The 25,411-nt window shown below is 40.2% G+C and overlaps 1 protein-coding gene across 4 annotated transcripts in view; it reads right to left on the bottom strand.

The window, feature by feature from the left end:
- Window positions 1–17,820, bottom strand: part of dscama (Down syndrome cell adhesion molecule a) — an 86,019-nt gene extending 68,199 nt beyond the window's left edge. For 2 of the 4 annotated variants that reach the window (XM_035179238.2, XM_035179240.2), the window contains exon 1: window positions 17,544–17,820. In XM_035179238.2, coding sequence (XP_035035129.1) covers window positions 17,544–17,586 — 43 coding nt within the window. In that variant the 5' untranslated portion in view covers window positions 17,587–17,820. The remainder of the gene's footprint in view (window positions 1–17,543) is intronic. The other 2 variants (XM_035179239.2, XM_035179241.2) reach the window with 1 other exon arrangement.
- Window positions 17,821–25,411: the final 7,591 nt, after the last annotated feature.

The following is a 25,411-nucleotide window of genomic DNA, read 5'->3' as shown; positions in this document are numbered from 1 at the left end:
ATTTTTAAGTTGTGCCACCTTCTACAGTTTATGAACATCACCTGTGTTACCTGTCCTAAAACACGATAGCGAGTTTAATGCACTACTAATTAAGAAAATATGAAAGAGAGAAAAATCCGATGAAGTAAACATCTTCACCTGTTTGACAATGCAGCATAACAAAACACAAAAAACAAGCAAATACAGAAAGGCTGAGAGTTGCACAGAACAAAAAGTAACTAAGAAACAAAATTTTAAAAAAATGCCATACTCGAGTTGTTGTCATGGTTTGTGCTGCATGGCATTATGCTCGGAAAACCACATTTTAAAACAAGCTAATTTGCAAATAATAAGTCCACAACAAACACTGATGTCAAAAAAAGGTACAGTATAGCCCTTTAAAGCTAGTCCTTTGAGTCGTCTGTGTGAACAAGCTCTGTCAGTCGCTGAAGGTAAATATTTCAGGGAATCTCTACAGTATCTCTCTGCTAATGTAGGCTCTCCCCTCCTGTCGCCAGCTTGCCTGCCTGTGCGACAGCTGCCAATCCCCCCTCCCCGGAGACCAAACATTTTAGCGCTCCATAAATTCCTAATGAGCGTGCTCAAATCACCGGCCACTTCCACCCACCGGTCGTTCAACCTGTTAGGACAAACAAACATCATGGCGTACACATGTTTCCGCACATTACTGGCAGCACTCACTTCACACGCGCGGTACTCGGAGGGCCAGGCCTGGAGGTGTTGAAAAGTAAAGGGTTGTAGTTGTCGACAGCTACAAGGCTGTGGCATCTTATCCCAGAGCAGGCGAGAGGAGGCAGAGGAGCCACGACACGGGACAGTTCAGGGCGACTTTTATTGATTGTACCTTTATTTTACCTTCAAAACGGACTAATTTGGAGTCAAACATTGAGGAGTCACATTACCAATGTAGAAGTAACCTGTCCACAGTGAAGACCTAAAAAAAAAGGCAATAGATAAACTAATGCTCTTTTTTTATGTAAAGTGTGCATGTACAGTTTGAGGTTGTATTTTCTGTCATTACGACTCTTCTCTCTTTTCTCTGCATTTGTAAAAATAAACCGATCAATCATTTGTTTGGAAGCTTCATTTTTAAACATATTGCAATGATTAAGCATGGGTGCATTTTAATAACTAGTGCAGTGCTCATGAGCCCTCCTCAAACAGTTCTACAATATACTGTCACTTCTATATTGTTTGTGTGCTGGACATTGTTTGCAGAGCTTTTTATAAACAGTCTGTGGTGCAGAGTGGAGTTAGACAACTTTGTGTTCATCCTACCTGGTTTATCTGCAGTAAAGATTTTATGGTTAATGTAATTACTTAATTATTGTTCACGTGTGAGGCTCATACATCAGTATGATTGATTTACTGAACTTTTTTTATACACTGCATATTGGCTATTCCAGAGGTCTACAAAGCAATCAATACAATCTTTAGAACCAAACTGAAAACTCAAAAAAAAAGCTCTGTAATTCAACATTACAGCAAAAAATTTGAGAAAGTGATTCTAAATGTTGTTGCCTTGACAGAGATCAGCACCATTGACCCCAGTGAATGTCTGTGTCAGTCCGATATGGTGAAATAAAAATGATCAAATTATCAAAATGACCTGCCGTCGGTTTTAATCCGCGGTTTGACCGAATTGCCAACCACTGCTGTAGTTTAGTAGAAGACTTATTCAGCTCGGCCTGTAAACTGAGGGCCCACTGCCCCGCCCCCACTGATTGAACGTCTTGCACGTCCTAATCCCACCAAACTCTGCACTGCACTTTCTCAGGTGAACATAGCAAGTGTGAAGCCAATACGATGAACAGTTTGTGAGCTACGCGTTCCACATACCGACAGACAGACAGATGTTTGTGGAATTAGAATGTAAAGTATTATTTACTACTTATATTAACACGTCTTAGCTGCTCAAAATAACAAGTTGTTCTAAGCATAGCAAGAGCTCTAATATAGCTCCATTGCTAAACTAAATCTACAAAAAAGCATCAAAATATCCTGTTAAGAATTTCCTCTCTATACCATTGATGATGCATGGAGAACTTCTCGGGGGTTAATTTACTGCCATGTAATCACACTGAGTAACAGCTTGTCAGTGGTTTTCTCAAGTAGGAAAATCTGCCGTCAAGATGGTCATAAAATCTCAGCATCTGTTATGAAGAGCGGGGAGCCGCTGTGGCTGTGTGAATTATCAGCAGAGTAAATATTTCAGCACAGTTTAGTTAATTTGGCTCCTGAACAGCAGCTCATCATCTGAGTGATGATCTCAATTTTCTGCTAGTGCGATATCCCTTGTAGTTATCATTTAAAATGCACTGATTTATCAACAGTTTCTTTTTATTTAATTTCTTAAGGGACAGCGCAGCCTAATTTATATCTCCGCTGTTGCTAACCATATATTTCGCATTTTAGATGGACTGAGAGTAGGGTTTGGCATGCATGCATGTGTACCAGTTAGTGTTCACGTGTTTCACATTAGATACTGTAGCTCATGATATCGTAACTCCCAAAATGTATTAAATAGTAAAGCAAAAACGTTCAGAGTTGCATTGAGAGGTGGAGTTTAAGGAGTAGATTACTTATATTTGAAATATGACTTTGTGGCAGGCTCTTGTGAATAAAATAAGAAGATGTTGTGATGAATGTACAGTATGAATGTGAAGTGTGAGGTCAGAGGTTGTGTTCGAGTGAGGCCCAGGTGACACTTAAGTTAGTTTGAAGTATCTTTAAAAAAAGGTTTCAGTCTAGTTTACCCAAGGACTCAGACTAATAGTCAGACTAAGAACTTTACACAATTTACACATTGTGTTTTAAAATTAGATCAAAGCAAAACTACTGGCTACTAACAGTTCCTGTTAACACTGTACCAACAATCACCTTCATTACTTTGATACTTAGGAAACAGTCTCAGTCTGATGAATATGAGGCAGTATATGAAATTATAAGGCACATAGTTTTAATTAAAAAAATTCTCAACTGATGTTTGATAATGTTTCCTCTATAGACATCAGTGATCCTGCCAACACTGTTCTTACGGTATGACACAGGGAAGATGTGCTGTGACAAATCATGTTACTGTGTTTACGTCTCTAGAACAGTGCTGCCTGTTGTATAAAAAGTTAGGAGCAATGATTTTGCACGAGAGGATCCCATATTTGACTGTAATCATTGATCAGAGACTCCCGTGCAGAGAGTGTGACGGCTGCTGTATTGGCTGACACTGTCTAAATAAGAACAAACGGCCATCATGCAGTCTGAGTGCATTTGAAAGGTGATGAGCGAAGAAGAGCGGCTGCCTTAAAACTGCTTTTGTCTCAATCTGCTTTGCACCAACTCATAAAAAATTGACACCTCCACCACCACCACCACCTACTTCTGGGTGGCTGATTCCTTAGGAAGTGAAAGCCTGATGGACACAAAACCCTGACAGATCCCAGTAGTTCAGATAGATACAGTGGGAGTGCATTTATTTTTCAGTGCAGTGCCAAGGAAAACAGTGCGGGTGGGGGTTGAGTGGGGAGGCGGGAAAGCACTCAGACAGCAACACACAGGCCACTATTAACAGAGAGAAAGAAAGAGGATGTAAAGAAAAAAAGAAGGATGGGAGAAGGTACCATGACAGAGGTCAAAGGTATGCTCCATCTCAGCAGTGTTCCACAACTTTCCGATGTATATATTTTGTCCTTTTCTTATTCCTCCTCTCTACGCTCTCCTTTCTCCTCATTTCCATGCTCTGCTCTGTATATGTTTATGCTCCTCTCTAACCTTGATCTCTCCTTCACGCTTCTCTTTACACGGGAATACAGGTGCAAAACAAAAACGGTAAATGTGCAGGGACGGTGCCAGAGAGGAAGTCTGTGTATCGCACAGAACGCATGCTGTCCACTAACTCTCCTCATCTGTGTTTATCATCCACTGGACCTTCACAAGTTGTGGCAGCTTGACGCATTGGAGTCCAAAATCAAAGTGCTGTAGGAAATATATAGAAAACAACCAGCAACACATAGACTCTGCTGTCTGCTCTACTGTTATTGGTCGGTGTATTGATTAAAAAAAAATCCCTGCTTGGACAACTTGTCCAATAATGCATCTGAATCAGGTTAGTTCACAACACCCCTTAATGTATATTCCCTGTGACTGCACACTGACAGTTATCTAATAGAAATTAAATGAACATAATTTGTATTTTAGGGGATTTTGTTAGAATATTCAGTTGTAAATTAATAGCTCAAGACAAACCGTCCCAATTAATCATGATGCTAGTTTGCAAGCAAAGGAGACAGTGCGTGGGTAGCTGTTGGCTGTCATCAAGTGTGTTTGTGTTCAGCACCGTTAAATAATAATCTAATTAACGGCTGTCATAAAACAGTAAGATGTAACACATACAAATGTGCATCTCTAAGATATGTAACAAACTGGTTGTGCATACAGCCGAGGATATATTGATAACACTGGGAACATGGGAGTGAGATCAAAACAAGAGCTGACTGAATCTTGAAACGGGAGATAAAAGATTTATGCGTACCCTATCGATAACCGGTCAGCCGTCGGTCGGGCTGGCAGATTAAGGCTGCAAAGATCTGCAACACTTTGGTCCACATCTCAAAGGATTGTTCTCTCGGTTGATAGTGCGTTTTTTCTGAAATTTACTTTTAAATAAATAATCTTCTTTAGATTTTGAAGCTGCCCTGAAAAAACAGTTTGGGCTGTTTTTTTTTTTTTGGGGGGGGGGGTCTTTCCCATGTCACACATGGAGCCAGAAAACAAAATTTGAAATAATATAAGCTGTTTAAATTTAAATTTTTTAATAATTAATTTCTCAATTGTACAAACAGTTTCCTTGATATAGCTTTGACATCGCAAACATAATATTACAAGATCATGCTGTAGGAACACCAACCCACTCGGTTGCATATCATGCCCACACACGCAAGCTCTCACTAACATTCAACATATGGCAGCCTGAACCTGTCTTAATCGACATCAGTTTTCGATGAGCCAAAACCACAAAGAGGAAAAAGTGATATCGTTCAATTATAAATCTCACTCATCTATAATAGATGGCCTCTCTCTGAAAAGCTGAGAGGAAAGGCAGGAGGTGGGGGGTCCTTTTGGCTTTAGTGAAGTGGGGTCCCGTCTTTTTTGCTGTGTGAAATAATGCCTGGCAAAGTCTAAGATGTCAGCACCTATTGGCGGCAGGCCCTGTTGAAGCCCCTAACCATAGATTGCAGGTGACTCCTGATGCAGTCGTCATACTGTGGAGCCTCTGCTGCTGCGTTTGTAGCTCAAGGGCACCAGACACGCTTCGGTCAAGGAGAGTGCACGCGGGCGTGTCACAGAGATGTGGGGGGATGAGCGCTAATGTATGAGAGCCCACAGACATAAGGGTTTGGTTGACAGGTAAGACAAAGACGAGTCAGCTCAGCCATTTTAGAATATTGTATGTACTGTATGTTGAAACTGGACAAGAAGACACGGTAGGAAGGACATATCTCCATTTGAAGATGCACCTTGATCCTCAGTGAAATTTCTCCTTCAAAAGAATAAACAGACAAGTCTTTCATGTTTCCTATAATGCATCTTAAGTAAGACCCATGGACTTCCATTCTGACAATGTCCATCAGTGGTTGCTTCCCAATCACCCAGGCAATTTATTTAAGTAAATGTCCGATCAATACAGGTCCCACTAACACACAACATAAATAGGCCTATGCATTAGCCTGTGCATTAGCCCACTGATGTGTCAGGGGCTTTTTGCTCAGCCTGTGTTTACCTCAACCAAACACCATTAATCAACCCAAGCTGAAAGCGCTTTGGAGCTTCTTGTTTTATTGTTCAAGTGACAAAAAGCTCATTGATGCATATTATCCTGGTTGACTGTTTGGCGTTTGGCAAAAACAGCCTAATATTCACTCTCCCCCTCTAAAGGTTTTATCACTCTGAATTAGCTATTAACCACAACATGTCTGCCCTACCCAAGCCTGCTAATGTATTTAAACATTAGAGAGCACACTGGCTCTCAGCCACAGTGTGGCCCTCACCAGGTCAGAGATCTGTGTGGGGCTACAGTGGGCACCGGGGCATCAAGACATTAGGGCAGTTCCACTGGGGCAAACAAGCACTGAGCCACACTGACAGCTCATGGCAGGCGATGCAGGTAATTAAGGCAGAGCTCTGCAGAGGCTGCCTAGGGAGGGGTGAGTGGGGGCTGGGGGGTTAGAAAAGGGGGAGGGATGGAGAGAGGAGGACAGGATGGCCTCATGATGACAGTGAGTAAGCATCCACCCCGCCCAGCCACGGCACCCCACCCCCACAACCTCTCCACCCTCCTCTCTTGCCCTAGGGGTTTACACAATAAGCGTAAAGCAAAGTGCTGCGCTGAGCCGAGATGCACAGATCAGAGAACAGGGTCCCCTCACTCTCCCAAATCATCGGCTCCCAATTTGCCCTCATGAATAATGTTGAGCGGTGCACTCTGTGCCATGCAGCCGCTATGTAAAACCAATGATACCCTCCTCTGATGTCAACTCTCTGGAGGGCGAGAGGGGAGTCACTGTGGAGAGGGTTAGTTGATGCATATGAATGCTCATTTGCATATGAGCTCCTACAGGAGAGGAGGGAGTTCCCACGTACTGGGTACTTTGAATACCTTAATCAATTACATCACCAAGGTGGAAATGGACAAATACTGCAAATCAACTGCGGCAGAGGGAGAGAGAGAAACAAAAGCGAGTGAGAGGAGCAGAAACTCCTGTGAGTGGGTAAACAAGCTCTAGCTGCTGCCACTGAAGTTAATATGCAAAGGAACAACAAGAGAAAGGAAGAGAAAATGATAGAAAAAAAGAGATGTTCCATAATGCTCCATTATCCCTCGGAAATGACAAAGCACTGAGGTGACAGCATGTACCTGATGCAGCAGCTTCCAGTATTACTCAACATGAATATTAAAGTATGAATCATATCTTGATGTAGATGCTTCTCAAACCTCTAGAGCCACAGAGGTTAGTACATGTACTGCTTAACAAAGCCATATTAAAAGCCTTTACATACAGCAGCTATGCATGACTGTCCCCTGACACATGACTCTGAATCAGATGTTTAGATGATGGAATCCAAATGTTCTCAAATTCCTCTGGGCCACAAACAAATGTAGAAATTTACTATGGTAGATTTCTAGCCATGCTGGCAGCAATATCAACTGGTCGGTCCACTGCAGCTCAAACTTGTCTTTGTTATTGATCTGTTATTGTTGTTATTCACCCCTGTCCTTCTTTTACACTTTTGATTTTGAGTTTGCAGTTATGCTGCACTGCTCACCAGCTTGGTTGTAGCATCATATTTAAAGAAAATATCTGACAGTGGTGAATTCTCATCTTGGGAAGAACGTGAACAAGCTTATCTCCCAAAATTCTGATGTATTCTTTTTAACTTGAGCATTCCCCAGTGTTTATTTCTTCTTTTCATATAACTAGAAGTTATACTAAAGGTATTAAGTCTCTCAACGTAAACACGAGCAAAGTCTAGACTTTCAAGGTGGTGCTGAAATTCTGTGATATAAAATTTCACGTCTTCATTCAAAACAGTGCTTCGCGGAGATAATATATATTTTTGTTAAAGCTGTTAGTTATTGACTTTCTTGTCTGAACAGTTCGACAGTACTTGACTCAAGTCTCCATGTAATATACTGCAGCATAATATACACTGTGCTTGCTTTCAGAGGGAGGAAGAGTGGCATTATTTCACTTTCAGTCAAATTTCAGCCACCTCTGCCTGCTGCTTCTGTCAAGTGCGACTGTGAATGAGCTGACAGGGAGAGAGAGGAGGTGGATCTCAGGTGAGCTGAGCGGGACAACATTCAACCCAGCAGGGAAGGATGAACGGGGAGATTAACTAAAGGAGGAAGGCTAACAGCTTGAAGATCATCTTTGTACAGCATTGCATAGCACAACTCAGGAGCCTATATCCATACACATCACATCCACCTGAACATGAGTGGAAACTCTGTAAAGTACTTAATGACCAACCTGTTTTTCCTTTAGTTTTATAATTTTAAAATGTTTTTTTTTTAAATATATTTGATGTATTTTGTCATATCACTGAGGGAACATGAAACTTGAATGACTGAGAGCTGAAATGCAACATGGTGAGTAAACCATAGGCCAAAACTGGGACTGGAAAATGTTTCAGCAACACTGATGTGTTCAGCTTGTCCGTTTAACACATGACACAGGTGATGTGTTCATGTCTGCCAGAAACAGACAAACAGTTAATTAGATAGTAGATGTTACTCAGGGCTCGGCGATATTGCCAAAAACATTATGGTAAAAAAAAAAAAATCATTTGAAATGAATAATTCAAATCATTATTTGACTTGAGGATGTTTGCTCTATCGGACAGTTGATTTTGTATTTAAACTCTTCTTTATTGGCAACACTTTTCCCATATCTGATCAGTAAAATATTCAAAACAGTTTGAGTGGAAAATTGAATTTTGTCTTCCTTAATTTGGATCACTGGTTATAAAACCTCAAATGATATATATATGATTTATATGAGCAGAGTTTTTTTAAATGTTTCTTTTATTTGATGCAAAGAATTATAGGCCTGGGCCATAAAATGATAATATTTATCACTATATACTGTATATAATGCAATAATATGGTCATTTATGGCCCCATCTCAATTCTTTCATCAAGGAATAAATGAAAACTCTGCAGAAAAAACAAACATATTTCTTAGGGCCTGCCCTCATATGAGGTTTTGAACCAGTGATCCACACTGAGAAAGCAGTGTATTGGTTATAAAGGGCCTATATGGATGAAAACCTTTATTTTTTTACATTGTTAATTGCTACAAAAAGATAAGTTTGAAAAGAGAAGATGGGTAACTAAATTATTTCAGTGGTTCAGAAATAGATGGACAAAGATAAAAGGGAGAATTGTGCAGTATTCTGCATTTAGCATCTGAACCCGATCTAATGTCCTTGCGAACCTTGGCAGTGTTTCACAAACTTGGGATGATATACATTCTGTATGCAAGTGTTGCCCTTAAAGTTGCATGAATTACTTACATTGATTTAGCTTATAGCCTTATAAATAAGGTTACAAAATAGACTTCCTTACAGATCAATCATGGTGTTTAGTATGCAGTGCATTAGCAAGTAATTACAAAAACAATCCAGATGATTGCATCAAATTGGATGAACAAAATAAAGCAATAAATAAAAGATATGAGAAATGAAGAAAATAAGATGATAAGATGAAATAAAAGGTTAGAGAGATCTCTATATGAAAAAATTTGCTTCGTTGCTATGATGTTTTTGTATTTTTGGATCATGGAAAAACGAAAGCCATTTGCGGGAGGGAAACAAAGAGGCAAAATGAGCTGGCAGTCGACAGTGGAGGGCAAATCAAAGTCCCGGGGTTAAATGGGATTGTGGGTCAGATGACTAGACATCGCTGCCCTTCCGCTCACAGCCATCCTCAGCCTCAGAAAAATATCACCCCCCCGCCCTCCTCTCAACAGCCCTCCATTTGCCTCAAAGGCGGTCGTTTTACATCTTCCGTAAGCCCACTGCAGGAGAGTCCTCCCTTACTGCGCCTATATGCAAACACATACAGCGAATACATGCATGCAAATCTGTGTCGCATTTTGTGCATCCTAACTTCAACTCTTCAATTTACCTTGAATCAAGAAGCATAACAAGACTGAAAAGAGACAGAGCACCATGTGACACACTGAATCCCATAGTGGACATACAATATAGGGTCTGCTCATTTAGTCCTATGGAGGCGGTCTATACTGCACTATTATAAATCACCCTGATAGATACAAAGTCAATTGAGAGTAGCGGAGACAGGCGATGGCTGGGAAAATGGCAGCTATCTGCATTAGTGCTGTACTCAATCTACACACAGACAAGAGTCATGCTTTATTAACCATCATGTTTTCTGTGATTACTGGACCACGCTACATCAAAAGCAGCATTTCATTTATGTTCGTAACCACTTCCCAATGCAGCCTAACATTTATCTCTCCTTGTCCTATACCTGGATCGTATGTAGCAGACCGCCTGCCTGGTGACAGGGGGGCTTCTGCAAACACTGCCAGGCTGCAAAACACACATCAATGTATTCAGAGCGTTTACTGCCCGGGATTAATCAAATTATAATTTAATCATCTGATCAAACAGCAATTAGCATAATCACTTCTGGGAAAGGCCTGATAGCGTGGAGACTAGAGCGGAATGGAGCTGGGGGCTAGCAACACTTTAATGGAACATTTGCCAGAATGTTTGAAAATGTTACACATTTCAGGCAACAGGAACAGAGCTGGATCTCGAATGCTAATCAGCACAGTTTGGTTATGCCCAATGAATACATCCAGTGGGCAGCCGCCGGGGAAGGAATTGCCAGCGAGGTCCTGATTTGATTCATTTTTTTGTTGATAGTGTTTGATTTACTCCCCAGCTATTCTTCCCTACAATTCATCAAAAAGGGCAAGATCATTTTATTTCTGGAACAATAATTTTTTACTCTAATTCAGTTTAGTTCTTCACATTTGATTTGGTGGATGTTAATAATATTTTTCTTATTCTTTTCATTTTTCATTTTTTTTGTAATTCCATATAATTGTATTCCACCTGATGAAGCCACACCCTGTGTTGTGTGTTTGAAATATCCTCTTACTGTTTTGTTGTGAAGACTGCAGCACAGGGACATGACCACTTGAGAGTCTCAGGTTCAACGTGTTCTGTTCTTTCATTAACAACATGCCTTAATTAGGCCTTATGTCCTCATTTACTATCCACAGAACTCAAGTTGTTTTATTGTGTTGATATTATAATACTGTAAGCCCAATTCACCAGTCTACATCTGTGTGGAGACAGCAAAGCAGCTACAGACTCATATAGTCTGGGATATTCACACTTTGCATTTTACAAATAACATTCAACTGTACAGCCTGAAGCAGGGTTGATCTGTTCTGAATGGAAAATACAGAGCATAAATATGTGGGCTGCTCCAAATGTCATTTACAATATGAAACATATCACTGAAACTAACTGGGCTGTTTCAGACTCTAAATAATTTAAGACACTAAATGATGTGGACCAATCATTGCAGTGTACAGAGCAGCCCTTTGTAAATCTCAATATGTAGTTATGTCGTTTTGTAGGAAATTATTTAAAATGCCGACATTTTATTGAGGGTTTTACAACGTTTTTGACTTCAGTAAGAGTTTGGGTCTCGGGGCCTCAACAATCAACACTGCCCTAATGCTTGTAGGTGATATAACACTGTAAATTATAACTAAAAATGGTAAGAATGTTTACAATATGATATATGAATGAGCTTCAAGTGTTGTTATTGTACATTATTGTATATGATTGTTATTTTTACTCTAGTGTTTACATGCTCACACAGATATTTCTCCAGCACCATCCTACTGTACCTACAGTTTGCTGCTGATTGAAGGCAGGCGGAGGGTGTCTCTGTGTCAGCATGCTTCACTCATTCTCTTCTTTTTAGGGATATACATAAATAACGTTAAATCAGGCCCATGCTGTAATAAGCTGATCTCTCTGTGCATGCAGACAGGTGTTTACATCCAACAACATGAAGAAACCCCACCAGGCAGAGTCTCTGTGGGGTTACTCCCATGAGTAACTATACAGCACATAATGCAACTGCAATATTTGGCTTTAGAAATACACAATATGGTGGTGAAGGGAATGTCACCTATTGAACAAGTATAGACAGAATATTCTAAACATGAGTAGTGGAGATGTATTTTTCAGAAACTGTACGTTCCAAGTTAAAAACACTTGATTTTCAGACTAATCTCTGGAGTAAGATCAGGCAGTGTGTTTGCACTGTCTGAATGCCAATGTGCATCTGGCAGCAAACATATGTGTTTGACAATACATAATGTACAAATGACATTAGAGAAAGTCTCCTCATTCTTCTTACATCTTCATACCTGGCAACAGAGGCTGAGCATATCTGTCTCCATGTCTCTCCTTAAAATGACTGCATTTATCACGACCCCAGAAGAGGCTGAGGTTCCTGTGCTATTGAGCTGTCGCAGTGGGTCACCTGAGCGGAGCTGCACCTGCCAACCAGACTCTCATTGTATCAGTCTGAATGCAGAATAACAAGCAGCCATCTGTGTTTTAGTTTCTCTAAATCAAACACAGTCTGCTGGTACGTCTTTATCTGTCATATTAGATATCCAGTATTCTCACCACAAAACATTTCAATAGAGCAATACAGGTTTAAGTGTGAAACTCATGGCAAAGAGAAAACAGTGCTGGTCAGAGCCTTTATTTAAAGAATTACCTGAGCTCCACTCGGCTTATGTCCTGCTGTACCTTCGTGGCCACAGCATTAACCTACTGCCCTATTTTATAATGAAAGCCTTCAGACACAAACAACACAACTAATTGTTATCTTGTTAAGTCCGATCAACACACACAAAAACCATGGTCCACCAAGACTCTAGCAATGTCCTTTCATACATTCAAGCGATGCCATTCAAAATACTTTGGAAATACATGTCACACAAAATCTCAAAGGGAACTTCAGATAGTAACAACTGATAAACTGTAAAACAAATGCTGTGATTGTCTAAGTCTAAGTGGAATGACAGATCGTGGTCAGCATCTGTGACACTGTTCTTCTGTGAAACATTGCATCTAGTGATTGCAGTGTTCTTCTACCCCATTTGCCTTAACCTTATTAATTCCAACTGTGTGTGACACTGTGATGCACAAAACTTTGAACCGACTGGACAAAACGATAAAGTAAATGCTTTGTATGTGTCCTGTTGGATACACAATAAAGACTGTTGTGCCTTCATCAGTGTCCGGCAGTGTTACTGTCTGCCTATGAAATGGGCCTGTTTCTGAATGGAGAATCACACTGATTTGATATGATTCTTCGAGCTGTAGATACAAACTGCCTCTGTGTGTCCTTCCTCCCCCTCTCTTCCTCCTTCCTCCTCTTTTTCTGCCTCACTACACCCTACCATCTCCTTAAGCATTCTGGTCTGGGTTAAATGAAACCTTTAACAGTTCAATGTGCATCCATTAACATATGCTTGAGTCTACTCTTGTCTGAGCAGCCACGCTCAGGTTCAAGCACACACACACACAGTGGAGCGACACAAAAATCTTGACCCCATGGTACTGACAAATCCTGGAGTGATTAGTGAGTCTACGAAAACAGCATGTCACTAATACCTTCTGGTATTAAGTCTTGTGAATAATTAAACTAAATAATAGGGAAAAAATCTCTTTGAACCTGAATTTAACATGTTTAAGTGATCAAAAACATGAAACCATCACTACCGTGACCTGTTAAATGTGTTAATAAATGAGATGACACTGCAGATATTTCATAGAATAAGTATATTTTGAAAACTGTTTCATTTTAAATTCTCAGCTTTATGAGGGTAGAGTCTGGGTTTAGTCAGGTTCTAAAAAATGTACCACACTATAATATGGCAAAGAAATAGTTAATATAATAAACAAAGTTAAAAATGTGGGTTAACTATTCTACCATGTAGCATGGCTAAATACAGCAGCTCTGTTCACTAGAACACATCGAGATGATACAAAGAATAATCACAGCACAAACACACTGGCCTACATTGTGCTGATATTAATGTGCGACTGAGGACTGAACTTGATTGTACTTGGCTGATGTGTGTTGCTGTGACTCTGTCAACCCGTCGTGGCGCTATGTGAAGTGACAGATGTATACCAGAAGACACTAGACTGCACATGCCTAGTTCCCACTGGCCTTAATGTGACCTCTATGCTATGCTGTTTTGACTGGTAATTGGTCAAAACAAGGCACTGGCACCAAACTCGGTGAACAGACATTAAATCAAGGTGCTCCACTAACGGACAGGATAGATATTTCACTTTGGCACAAAGAAAGATAAAAACAACACAGGTTTGTAGATAGAAACACAATGTTGTATCTTGAGGAAATTGCTATGAAGGCAAAAGAGGCTCTCTCAGTGGTGTAACCTCAATCCTGCCTGTGTCTTCTTATTTTTTGGATAAATGCATTTTTTTGTGGGGAATATAATCACTGCCAGGATTATGTTCAGTGTCTGAAGGTTTTACTTGAGTGGTACATTCATTAAAAACGTTTTCTTCCTAATAGAAATATAACCTATATTAGTATCGGTTTCCAAGGTATATGGGGATGTAACCTATGTTTTGAAACTTACACAACACATTAAACCACAGATTTGTCCCCCTGGATGAGTCAGTAAATCAAGGTATTCTTAATTGGTAAAATGAGATGGAAGCGTACCACTGAACGGTGTTCATATATTTGATACTCTCTGTCCTTCTCAAAGTAAATATCGTGCATGGTTTTCTCTTGTTAAAAATTAGCAGTGTAACAGCTGATGACAGGCACTCAGATGCTCGGGTGTTTTGTATCTTTAATCCTTGCAAAATCAGCACGGAGGAAATATGACAAGTGATGATCCAAACTGGAAAGAAAATGTTGAGGGAAACTAAATTCTGCATAATCATTAATCATGTTTGATGTCTGGATTAAGTCATACTGAAAATGCTTACTGCATGTTTTAATAAGTGGAGGTACCATTTCTCCAGCAGCCCCTCGCCATCCGAAGCTGAAAGCTAAAAATACACATGCACAGAGTGATACTAAGAGCCAATTGAGGAGCTTTGCTGTATATTTACACAGCTTATTAGTGTCCAATTGAGCATGTGTCAGATTCCCCCCCCTGGCGTAGCTGTGCAAAAACAACATTATGCCATTTCCCCAATTTTATCTCTTCACAACTGGAATATGTTGTTCCTGTTCCATTTAGGTTTTAATAGACACTTTTGCAAGAGTACTTTAAAAGCTCAAGCACCAATGAAGTGAACTCTTCAGCATATTTTACTCTCCACAGCAGTGAATTGTTTATATCTACTGTAGATGAGATTGAAAATGTGTCCACGAACAGAGAGTCAGAGCAAAATGGAGTTTGTACAGTAGGTACTATACATAAATGACCACTACGCACGCCAACTAGAGCTGCAGTGCAGTAAGGTGGATAGGAGTTGTAATCTTTATCATCTGTTTTCCACTGACAGGCGATGCAATTATCAATGTCTATATAAAGAGATAAAGGATAACATAAATTAACAATTAAACATTTCAATATGTGTTGAAAGCGTGTTGAAATAAAATGTGATTCCAATATCATGAGTAGAAACCTACAGGCTGAATGTATCAGGAAGCATTGCCAGGGTCACCTGACAAGAGTGCAAAGCAAGCCTAAAGCCCACACTGCAACAACACTCATTACCCAGGTCTCCATAGAGACTACCTCAGCAGCCTGTACAGGACCAGAGCCCTAAAAGCCTTTATTTCAGGAAGCTACATATCTGTGTCCAGAAGAAGTGCAGAATGTACGATTCTGATGGAAGCTGCTCATTAAGAATAATCTTTGCTGGACCGTCCAGGGAGAGCAAATATGCAGCAGCAGAAAGAATACGGTCTTAAGATCAACAATGACGGCCCTTTTATTTTCCTATACAGTCGACTTAGCGTAGCGCAGACAGAAGCACAACACAAAGAGAGGTTTGTCATAATGCACTCTGGATTATTCTAGTTTACACCACACAACCAACATTTAAATCTTCAAATCAATAGAAAAGGTCAGCGTCAAATGAACCAAGTCCGTTGATATGAATGGCACTGCAACCGCAGTGAGCACAAACGTAGCATTCATCACAATTACAAGTGCTATTGCTGCCATTCAAAGTTTCCATGTAGATGTGTCTAGCAGCAGCCATTTTGCAACGCTGTTGCCTGGACCAAAGAGACTGAAAAAGCCATTCACAAGCAAAGCGATAGATCGTGCTCAGCAAACAGACAGTTCAGCACAGCACTGAGGGAGATTTGAAATGGACATCGCAGTCCTCTCGGTCTCGTGAAATTGTCTTGCCTCAGTCAAAGAAAGGACTGTTTTGCTCCGCCATTGTCACTGCTTTTACTCTATTCTCCCCTATAAATAACCGCTGCCTTCATTGAACCCTTCAGCATGGCCACAAAATGGTTTTCCTGTCATCTTTGCTTGACGCATCACCCTCTACTCTCAGTTCACAGCATTGTGTCCACTTTTGATTTTATTTAAACCCCTTTCCCTCCGTACGCCTTTCAAAAGATTTCCTTAATACCCCAATTTTCTTTTGAGCTGATTTCTGCCCCCCAACACGCGCACATCCCACCCCTTACCCCACAGCCCCTTGTCCTCCTCATACCCCCCCTTTTTTACACACCCTTCGTGTATTTGCTGTAAAAATCAGTCAACCTCAATCCAAAGCAAAGAAATAAAATACATTGAGGAATTAACCCTGCAAAATAAACAGTTTCTGCAGGATTTGCACTTGGGCAAGGGTGATAGGGCTCGTCTCGTTTTTTTTTCCAATCCAAAATGACTCCATGTCTTTGCTTCTAATATGGCGGGTGCAATGCCAGAAAAAGCACAGCCAACCTATTTAATCCTTTTTTTTAAAAGAGTAACTTAAATTTATCTAACAAGATGTATATGAACATAAAATTATACATGTAAAAGTCACTTAATTTATTACTTAATTTTTTATTGAAAATATTATGACATGCCAATAAATACTGTACATTTTTATCAATATACTTTTTGGCTAAGGAGGTGGTTTTTGAATAAAATATGTACTTAATGTGAAAACAAAAAATATTGCAGTTTTTTTAATTGACTAAGTGTTTGAATGAAAATCATAAACAAACTGATGGTGAACCCATCAGTTAAACACACAAATCTGTTACATATAATTTATTTACTCTGAGATCATTTTTCTCATAAGCCATATTCAAGAGAATGTGTTAGAGAACTGTTAAAATGCTCACTGAGCACATAAAAATAATGCAGGCAAATGCACCCAGACTGAGGCCCAGTGCAGTTTGACTGGAGAGAATAAATAGTCATTTCAGTATCAAGAGAGGATGAAACAAAATAATTGTGAGGTTTTATTTGAGGCCTAGAAATGTATCATGCAAAAACTAAACTAAAAATGCATTAAAATATCTTGTTCCTGTGCAGTACAGGCTGCACCTATATCCTCAACCTACATTTCTCCTCTCTCTCTCTCTCTCTCTCCCCCTCTCTCGCTCTAACTCCCTCTCTCTCCCCCTATCTCTCTCTCTCTCCCTGTATATCAATAGCCTACATATTTGAGGAAAAGGTCAAACCTAAATCTTGAAAATGCATGAGTGGTTAACCATTCTTAGTCTTAGTCCCAATCAATGTTATGTGGATGTATCGAACCCTAAAAAGCCATACATGCTGCATGTGTCAGGACATAGCAACAGCCTGTTCCTCCGTTCAATTCTCCAGCACAAAAAAAATCAAAGAATCATTATCTTGAATGTGGAAATGTTTAAGGACAATTTCTAAAAGCATGTGTACACTCAGTCCTCTGGGATAATTAGCATAAAGTTGAAGTTGAATGTGCACAAATGCATCACCTACCATTCAAGATGCACTGGGAAAAGATGAGAGCCAATATCCACATGCCCCGCTCCGTTCAATATCCAAGCTTATGCTTTTTCTTCTTATCTCCCCGCACTCTTTCTTCTTGTTATTTCTTTCTTTTATTTCTTCAACAAGTCAACCGCAATGAAAGAAGAGGGAGCACGCAAATCTCTCCTTCTCTCCCTCTCTCTTTCTCTCCTTCTCTCTCTCTCTCTCTCTCTCTCTCTCGCTCTCTCTCTCTCTCTCTCTCTCTCTCTCTCTCTCTCTCTCTCTCTCTCTCTCTCTCTCTCGCTCTCTTTCTCTCTCTCTCTCTCTCTCTTTCTTTCTCTCTCTCTCTCTCTCCCTCAATCCTTCACGTTGGGAGGAAGATGAAGAGGAGGAGGTTTGAGCTTCTTCCTGCTGCTGATTGTCTCCGGGTGCAGCGGGGGGATAGTATATGATCCACAACTGTGCGTCCCCCTCAACCTTTTGTCGGACTGACCGAACCGCACCGCACCGCCGGGCCTTAGTGCAGCCGTCCCCCCGTGTCGGAGCGCAGGTCTGCGTGGAACATGAGGGAGCTGGGCTCGGTGCGCTCCGGTCCAGGTGAGCTGTGCCGCTGCTGCTGCTGCTGCTGCTGCTGCTGCTGCTGAGTCAGAGGCTGGAGACGCATAGGACAAGCAGCCAATGCGCACACCCAACTCCACGGTTAAACAATAAAAAAACAACAAAACAAAAATCAAAAAGCCTCCAAAATCGGAATAAAGAAAGGAATCAATAAATAATGAATAAATAAATTAGGAGTCTATGCGCGGAAAAGAGCCAAACGTTTCATCTCATGCGTAACGAAAAATGCGTAAAAGTTGGATTTTTTCCCCCTCAAGATTAAAAAAAAGCGCATGGAGTTGATTGTTAGCTGCGCTGGGAACTCATTCTCTCTTCGCCGCCTCTCTCCGTCCGGCGAGCAACAAGCACACGCATCTTCCCCCCGCAGCCGCACACACAAACTGCGCACACTGGTCCCTGCGCTTTAGAACCTGCCGTGCCTCAGAGCACTGTGGAATAAACCCTCGCCTCCTTCTCCGCAGCCGCTTCTCTCCCTCTCCATTGCCTTAAAGGTGCAGGGGTGGGGAGACAGGGGGCTGGGGGAGACGGGGCGCACAGCTGAGCCTCTGAAGGAGGGCTAGAAAAAAACCAAACCCTTTCTTTTGTTTTATCACTGGGAAGACGGGTCAAAGTGTCCCACTCTGAGAGGGAGAACTGTGCATTTACATAAGCGAGAGAGTATTAGTCCATGCAGGACATCCTTCTATGGTTTGCTGGCACTGCTGTGGTGTAGTGTGCAGGCTGGAGGATGGATGCTGAGGAGGGAGGAAGGGAGGGAGGGAGGCAGGGAGAGGGAGTGATGTAGGCTACACCTGACTGGATGCTATGTAGGCATTTGGTGGGAGGAAAAAAATCTAAATTATCTTAATTGGAGAAGATCAAGTCCTGTCTTTTAATGTGTTTTCTGTGGATAATTTATGAGCCCTGGGGGTGTTTTGGGGATCCTGCCATCCTTACCCTTGCATTCATTAATTGACCTTGACAAATATAAGCAGCGACCACCCCCAATGCACCAAGGGGCATCAAACGGCAGCCATGTCAAACATCCACAGCCCCCTGCATGTGTTCACCTCCAATCAAACCACAGAGGAGGCAGTGGATTAATAAACCAAAGCTTGCACTGATAAAGGAGGAAGACTTGTGAACATATTCTATTTGAACGGATTAGGTGTGACCTCCATATTAACAATGTAAATAACAATTTAACAATGTGCATTTTTTTAGGTTTTGAAATGGTTATTTTGTATATGGAGAGATGACGGGAAGACATGTAAATGTTTCCTTTTTTCTTCAGCAGCCAAACATCCATGTTACGTACTTCAGGCACAGTGTTGTGATAAGAAAGTCACATTTGCATTATAGGTTGAATGTGAAATGATTTTGCAGCCAGTGACACAACAGTAACTGCTGTGACATCCACTGCAATGTGACTGTTTGAATTTAGCGTGGCCCATTTATGGTGGAATAGCAGGCGAGCCAGGCTTTAGTCCTCCTCCCAGATACAGTGTCTGTCTCTTAGACTTAGCGTCCACATCAGACCCACACATGAACATGCTCTGCACCAGGAATGCAGGACCTGTCACCGCCTGTCTGGCCCCTGCATGGGCTTCCAGCCAGGCATCCCCAAAATAAAACAGATCATTATCGCCGACTCCAGGCACCCAAACATGCTGTTCCTCACACGTTGTATACAAAGTATGTTTTTGTTTGTGTTGATTTTGCCAAATCCCCCTCCCTGTCAGTCTCCTTGGCTCCCAGCAGTGACGGGGGTTTGTTGCTCATCCAGTTATGGTGCCGTGTTCGTTGTGATGTGCACGCCTCCTTTTCCTCTACTTGCCTCTGTGCAGTGCTGATCTGCAGCGTGGCACTCTAAATGCCCCACTACCCTATTTCAAGAAGATGACTATTAGAAATTATACAGCTGCTCTATTGCAGACATGCAGCTACCTAGACTACCTGCAATTACAACGGGGTCCAAAAGTCTAGGACCAGGTTTCAGACTCACTACTGTTAAAGGTAATATTTATGCTTACTTACATTACATTAATTCTTAATTTTTTCTCAATTTTACTTTTATGCAATGAGAGTAGTGTAACCTACTTGTTTTTCCCTAAAACAAGTAAAATGCTATGCTCACTTCAGTTGACTGGACTTGTGTTCCTGGAGGGAATGAGAGCACAGTCACTTTAGAGGAGTATGACACCATCCAGCATTGGTATTCATTCATTTCTAAGTTTGAACAACTTGGCAAAATTAATTAAACACAACAAAATTTTAAGCTAAGGTAAATAATATTATTTACTCACCTTTTTCAGGGTAAACACATCCCTAGATTTTTTGGGGGGGGAGTATAAGATTGAAATTTTACAAATGTTACAGTGATTGTGGCAACTAATTAGATCAACACAACACAATTTTATGTTTATGAGTAATGTGTGTGCCATTGTGACCAGAATTCATCCCAATATTTTTTGTCAAAATGCAACTCAAGGAAGATTGCTTTAATATCCACAAAATCTAACGGAGACAGAATTAGGGCTTTGTGTTGTTGACAAAACACAAAGGTATATGAATTAACTTTGAACTTTGAGTTATTCCTGATTGCCTTTTTTGTCTTGTTATGTCCAATCATTCTGCCATATGGTGCCACTCCAGTGGACTGTTTGGGTACAGAGATTAAAATCTGACAATATGGTCATAAAGAGCTTAATCCGTATTTCTGTAATCTCTGGTTTAACTCCATGATATGTTGTGAGGTTATGATCAAATCAAAGGTATTATCCTCTTCAAACCCTTCTGTAATTTAAATGCTCAACCTCCGCAGCTGTAAACACAGTTTCTTAGGGTAAACACAGCAGCCCTTGTTTTGTTTCGTGGTAGTGTTTTCATATGTATTATTTTTGTTTTGTTTTTCTAGCAGGGTTAGGCAAAGACTACAGCATGGATTAGGAACACGACACAGCACAAACACTTGTTGGAAGGTTGTAGTATGGGTCAGGGAGCTGCACATCAAATGTTGGTGCAGATTCAGATCAGGGGAATAAGGGACTGATATTTATAAGTGTGTAATCCAGTGCAGCTTGTTTGAATTTAAGGGCCTTGGCGCAGTGCAATTATAGTAGAACATTCATCAGACATTTAAACAACATGCTGAGTCTACAACCGATTTTCTTGAAGCTTAGTGAAAGGGTGGAGTGAGGGCTGAAAAAGAACCCCTTCACTTTTGGAGCATATTTGATCAAAGGGTTGGACCCAGGATGTACTTTTCCCTTGTTTTAACATTGTGATATAAGGTGTTAGAGATGGGTTCTCTGAGTGCCCTTCTAGTTTAAAGAATTGTGTTGTTCGCAGCTTTTTGAACAGTGCAACAACAGACTGTTATCAGTTGATTTTACAGATCCTACGCCACACTGCCTATGAACTGTTGGTAATAAAACGCAGCTGCATTTAACAAATCAAGTGTATGAGATATCCAACAAATATTACAGAGTTTTAGAATAGTGGTTGCAAAAAGCAGAGACAGAAAGTTTACCAAGGGTGTAAAAACCATAAGTGAAATGTGAGTACACTTGTACTCATTATACGTTTAACACAAAGACATATAAATTAGAGTATTTATCCAAGATTAACTACAGACACAAAAGGGGTTGGAAAGCAATTTAATATTCTTTATATCAAGCTTTATATTCTAGATTTTCAAAATGACATTTAACGATGCTACTTGTTTATCGGTGTTTACTGTTTACTTTCATTTATGTGGTTGAAGTTTGTAGCTGCTAATAATGTATATATATATATATATATATATATATATATATATATATATATATATATAGTATATAGTTCAAAACCAAGCCAATGTACAGTGGGGAATAGTAGTTTCCATTAATCGTGCTGACAAAGAGTTGGATTCCCAGAAGAAAACCTTTATGTCTCTTATTAGGAATTCTCCCAAGTACTTTGGTTAAATTAGAAGAGCCCAATAAAATAGATATCTCATGATGTCTTAAAGATGACCAATGATGGCAGGTTCATCATAATCTATGGCTTATAAGGAATATAAGGAATTGCTGCCTGGGTCAGACTCCTGAATAATTCAAACCACCTTATACGATAGCAATGCAGGAACAGTCGTCTTAACGTACATCCTGAGACCCTCCTTTTATTAGATCATCTTTGAATCCTCCTCTCTGACCATTAATTCTGAGCAGAATGTGAGACAAAGTCACAATTCAAGTTTAATGAGTCGACATGTCTGCAGAATGAAGAAATGGAGAAACCGTGTTCCCTCTGAGAGTAATTCCTCGCCATTAGAGGGTGGAAAGTGCTGTGTCTGCTTGAAAATAAGCTATGTGCCATAAGCTTCCCACTGCAGGTACTTGCACGAGAAGTGATACTATGCTCTAAAAGCCAGATCGACAAAGAAAGTAAAGCACGAATCCACCCTTCAGGCCCTTAGAGGCTGTTCATAAACTGTACAGTAGCAATCATTCAGTCTGCTGATGTCACCCATGCACCTTCTACCTAAACATTTGTGGATGTTGTGCCCAGCTCTTATTGGTTTGGTGCTGTTTAGCCATTCACAAATACTTCCATAAGACTCAAGTTTCTACGACTGCTGCGCTGCCTATTAGCTAGGTTGCTAGGTTTGTTGAGGATTTATGTTTATGTGACAAAGCTTTCATTTTGAAAAGTAGCAAACTTGGGTCTGAAGATTGTGTAGGTTGCTTATCAGACCTCTGAAATAACCAACGTGAATTGTATGAAAAAAGAACAGCATTTGAGTCAATCTTTAGAGCTAATATATAAACCACATGCGTGAAAAGTAATTCAGTTTCATGTTATGAAATCCGTTGACTATAAAATCCTTGTTAAACCAGGTAGGATGAACACAACGTTTCTAGTCACTAATAATAAGGAATAATTCTGAAGTCGCTCCGGAGCATTACCACAGACATGTTAAGAACGGGTATTGCACTAGTACTAAAATCTTTGATTATATGTCAAAAATGTTAGAGTAGAGAAAAAGGTCAGATTCCGGAAGATGAATAAACAAACAGAAAGTGGTTATCAAACAATACATTTCCCTACATGGTGGTAAACATCTTTTGTTGAAAGCTAATCCATATATGCAGCATTACAGCTATTGCAGCCCTTTTAAAATAGCATTGACTACTATTGGTGGCTTATAAGAAACTTAGTAAGAAATGGCTAAAGACAGACATACCTGGTGTTCAGTACAATGGAGAGACTTACTGTTAACTCTATAGAACCCAGAAAGACACACTTGTTGAGAACTGTCAGAAGCAGATTGTTTTAAATCTCAACTTTCAGACTGGACTTTGTGTTAATATGAACCAGTGACATTCAGTGTTTGCCTTTGGCTCCATGTATCTATGTATGCATTTATTGTTTTCCTCTTGATGGTAACAAGGTCTTAATGTTGTTAATGGGTAGTTTGTGTTCATTGTTTTAAGTAAATAAAGAGAACAGCAGAAAAAAGGTTGTGAACCATTTTACAATAAAATGCTGAGTCCAGTCAGTGGCATTAATAGTATTTAAACTAAACCTGAAATTTGTTGCTCTTTCTCTTTAGATGTGTAAAATACGTTTCCTTGTATGTTAGTCGCGGTGGTTCTAATATATATGGTTCCTTTCAGGAAATGAGAACTAACTTAATGTCTGGTAGAAACCTAGTTAACAAGCCTGAAAAACACTGTTTCCTCTATTGCTTCCCCTAATCATTGTGCCTCATAAGGCAGTGACCAATCGACTGGACAGGTCCTTGATTCTCAACCTTAACAGATCTACTTATTGATTCCTTCTATTGACTGCTTTACATCTCACAGGTCGATGCACTCCTGTCCACACCTGACTGAGAGCACAGCAGGGTCACCCACAGGTTTTTGGATTTAAGGAATAATTTTATATTATCAGTGATTATTGAAACAGTGCTTCATGAAGACACATTTTATTTTGTAGATCCAGGGCATTGTCACTTTTCAACAGTGTCATTTGACAAAGTCTGGAACTAACGAAATCTCCGTAGTCGATTGAGTCATCCACAAATGACTCAATACTAGTTTAAGTGATATTATCTGAGAAGTTTAAGGTTTTGATTATTCAGATAATTAAACTAAAATGCAGAACAAGCTAAATATATAAACTTAATACAAACTACTGTAACAAAAGATTTCTGTTTAGAATAGATTAAAGGGATAGTTCACAGAAAAAAAAAATGTACTCATTATCTACTCACCACTATACCGATGGAAGGGTGGGTGAAGTGTTTGATTCCACAAAACACTTTTGGAGTTTTAGGGGTGAACAGTGTTGCAGCCAAATTCAATACAATTGAAGTCAATGGTGAGTCATTCTTCAAATGTAAAAAACGAAATAAAATGCCTCCATACTGCTCGTGTGGTGTCATCCAAGCGTCCGTAACACCCGACATTCAAATTTGACTTGAAACGGCGTCATTTACACCAAGTTTTAAGCCTAAAAGTTCACTCCTGGAAGTGGCGATGCTGGCGGATGTAGCGATGTTAACGCGCACCCCGCGCACGCCCTTGGGCGGAACTTGGTGTAAATGACGCTGTTTCAACTTAACTTTGAATGTTAAGGCTTACATCCAAGTGGATGACACCACACAAGCAGTATGGAGGCATTTTATGTTTTTTTCTGTTGTTTTATTACATCGGAAAAAGTGGACAACAGTTACTTCAATTCTATTGGATTCGGCTGCAACGCTGTTTACCCCCTGAGACTCCGAAAGTGTTTTGTGGACTCAAACACTTCACCCACCCCTCTATCGGCATAGTGGTGAGTAGATAATGAGGGAATTTTTCCCTTTAATATGAAGACAAATGTGAGTTAATCATTCATTTATAATATAATGTCTTTTACAGATTATCCAATCATAACGCATTTTCCGGATGATATGACCTTTATATATGCCTGTAAGTGATATCTTTACATAGCCTATACTGTGCAAAACTTCATTAGGCCGATAATAAAGATTTAGGCATCAGTCCCAATTTCCTGAGGTCTCTTTTTTTTTTACATCTGCTCTTGGAACAGCCAGTATTGTTAACATCTTTCTTGGGGGATAAAAAAGTGGATCGATTACTTCACCAGCAGCAACTTGCTTAATCAAAAAAACATTAATACTGAAGATGAAAGAGGATCCTCGACTTTCTTTAAAGCCTCAGAAACATTGACCACTGATACTATATATAAATGGAATTATCAAGCAAATACAAAACTCTCCATCAATGTCA

The sequence above is a fragment of the Hippoglossus stenolepis genome, chromosome 15, assembly GCF_022539355.2.
Source record: "Hippoglossus stenolepis isolate QCI-W04-F060 chromosome 15, HSTE1.2, whole genome shotgun sequence".
NCBI classification, from domain to species: Eukaryota; Metazoa; Chordata; class Actinopteri; order Pleuronectiformes; family Pleuronectidae; genus Hippoglossus; species Hippoglossus stenolepis.
The sequence above is the reverse complement of the archived record's forward strand: the minus strand, read 5'-3'. Positions and strand labels throughout refer to the sequence as shown.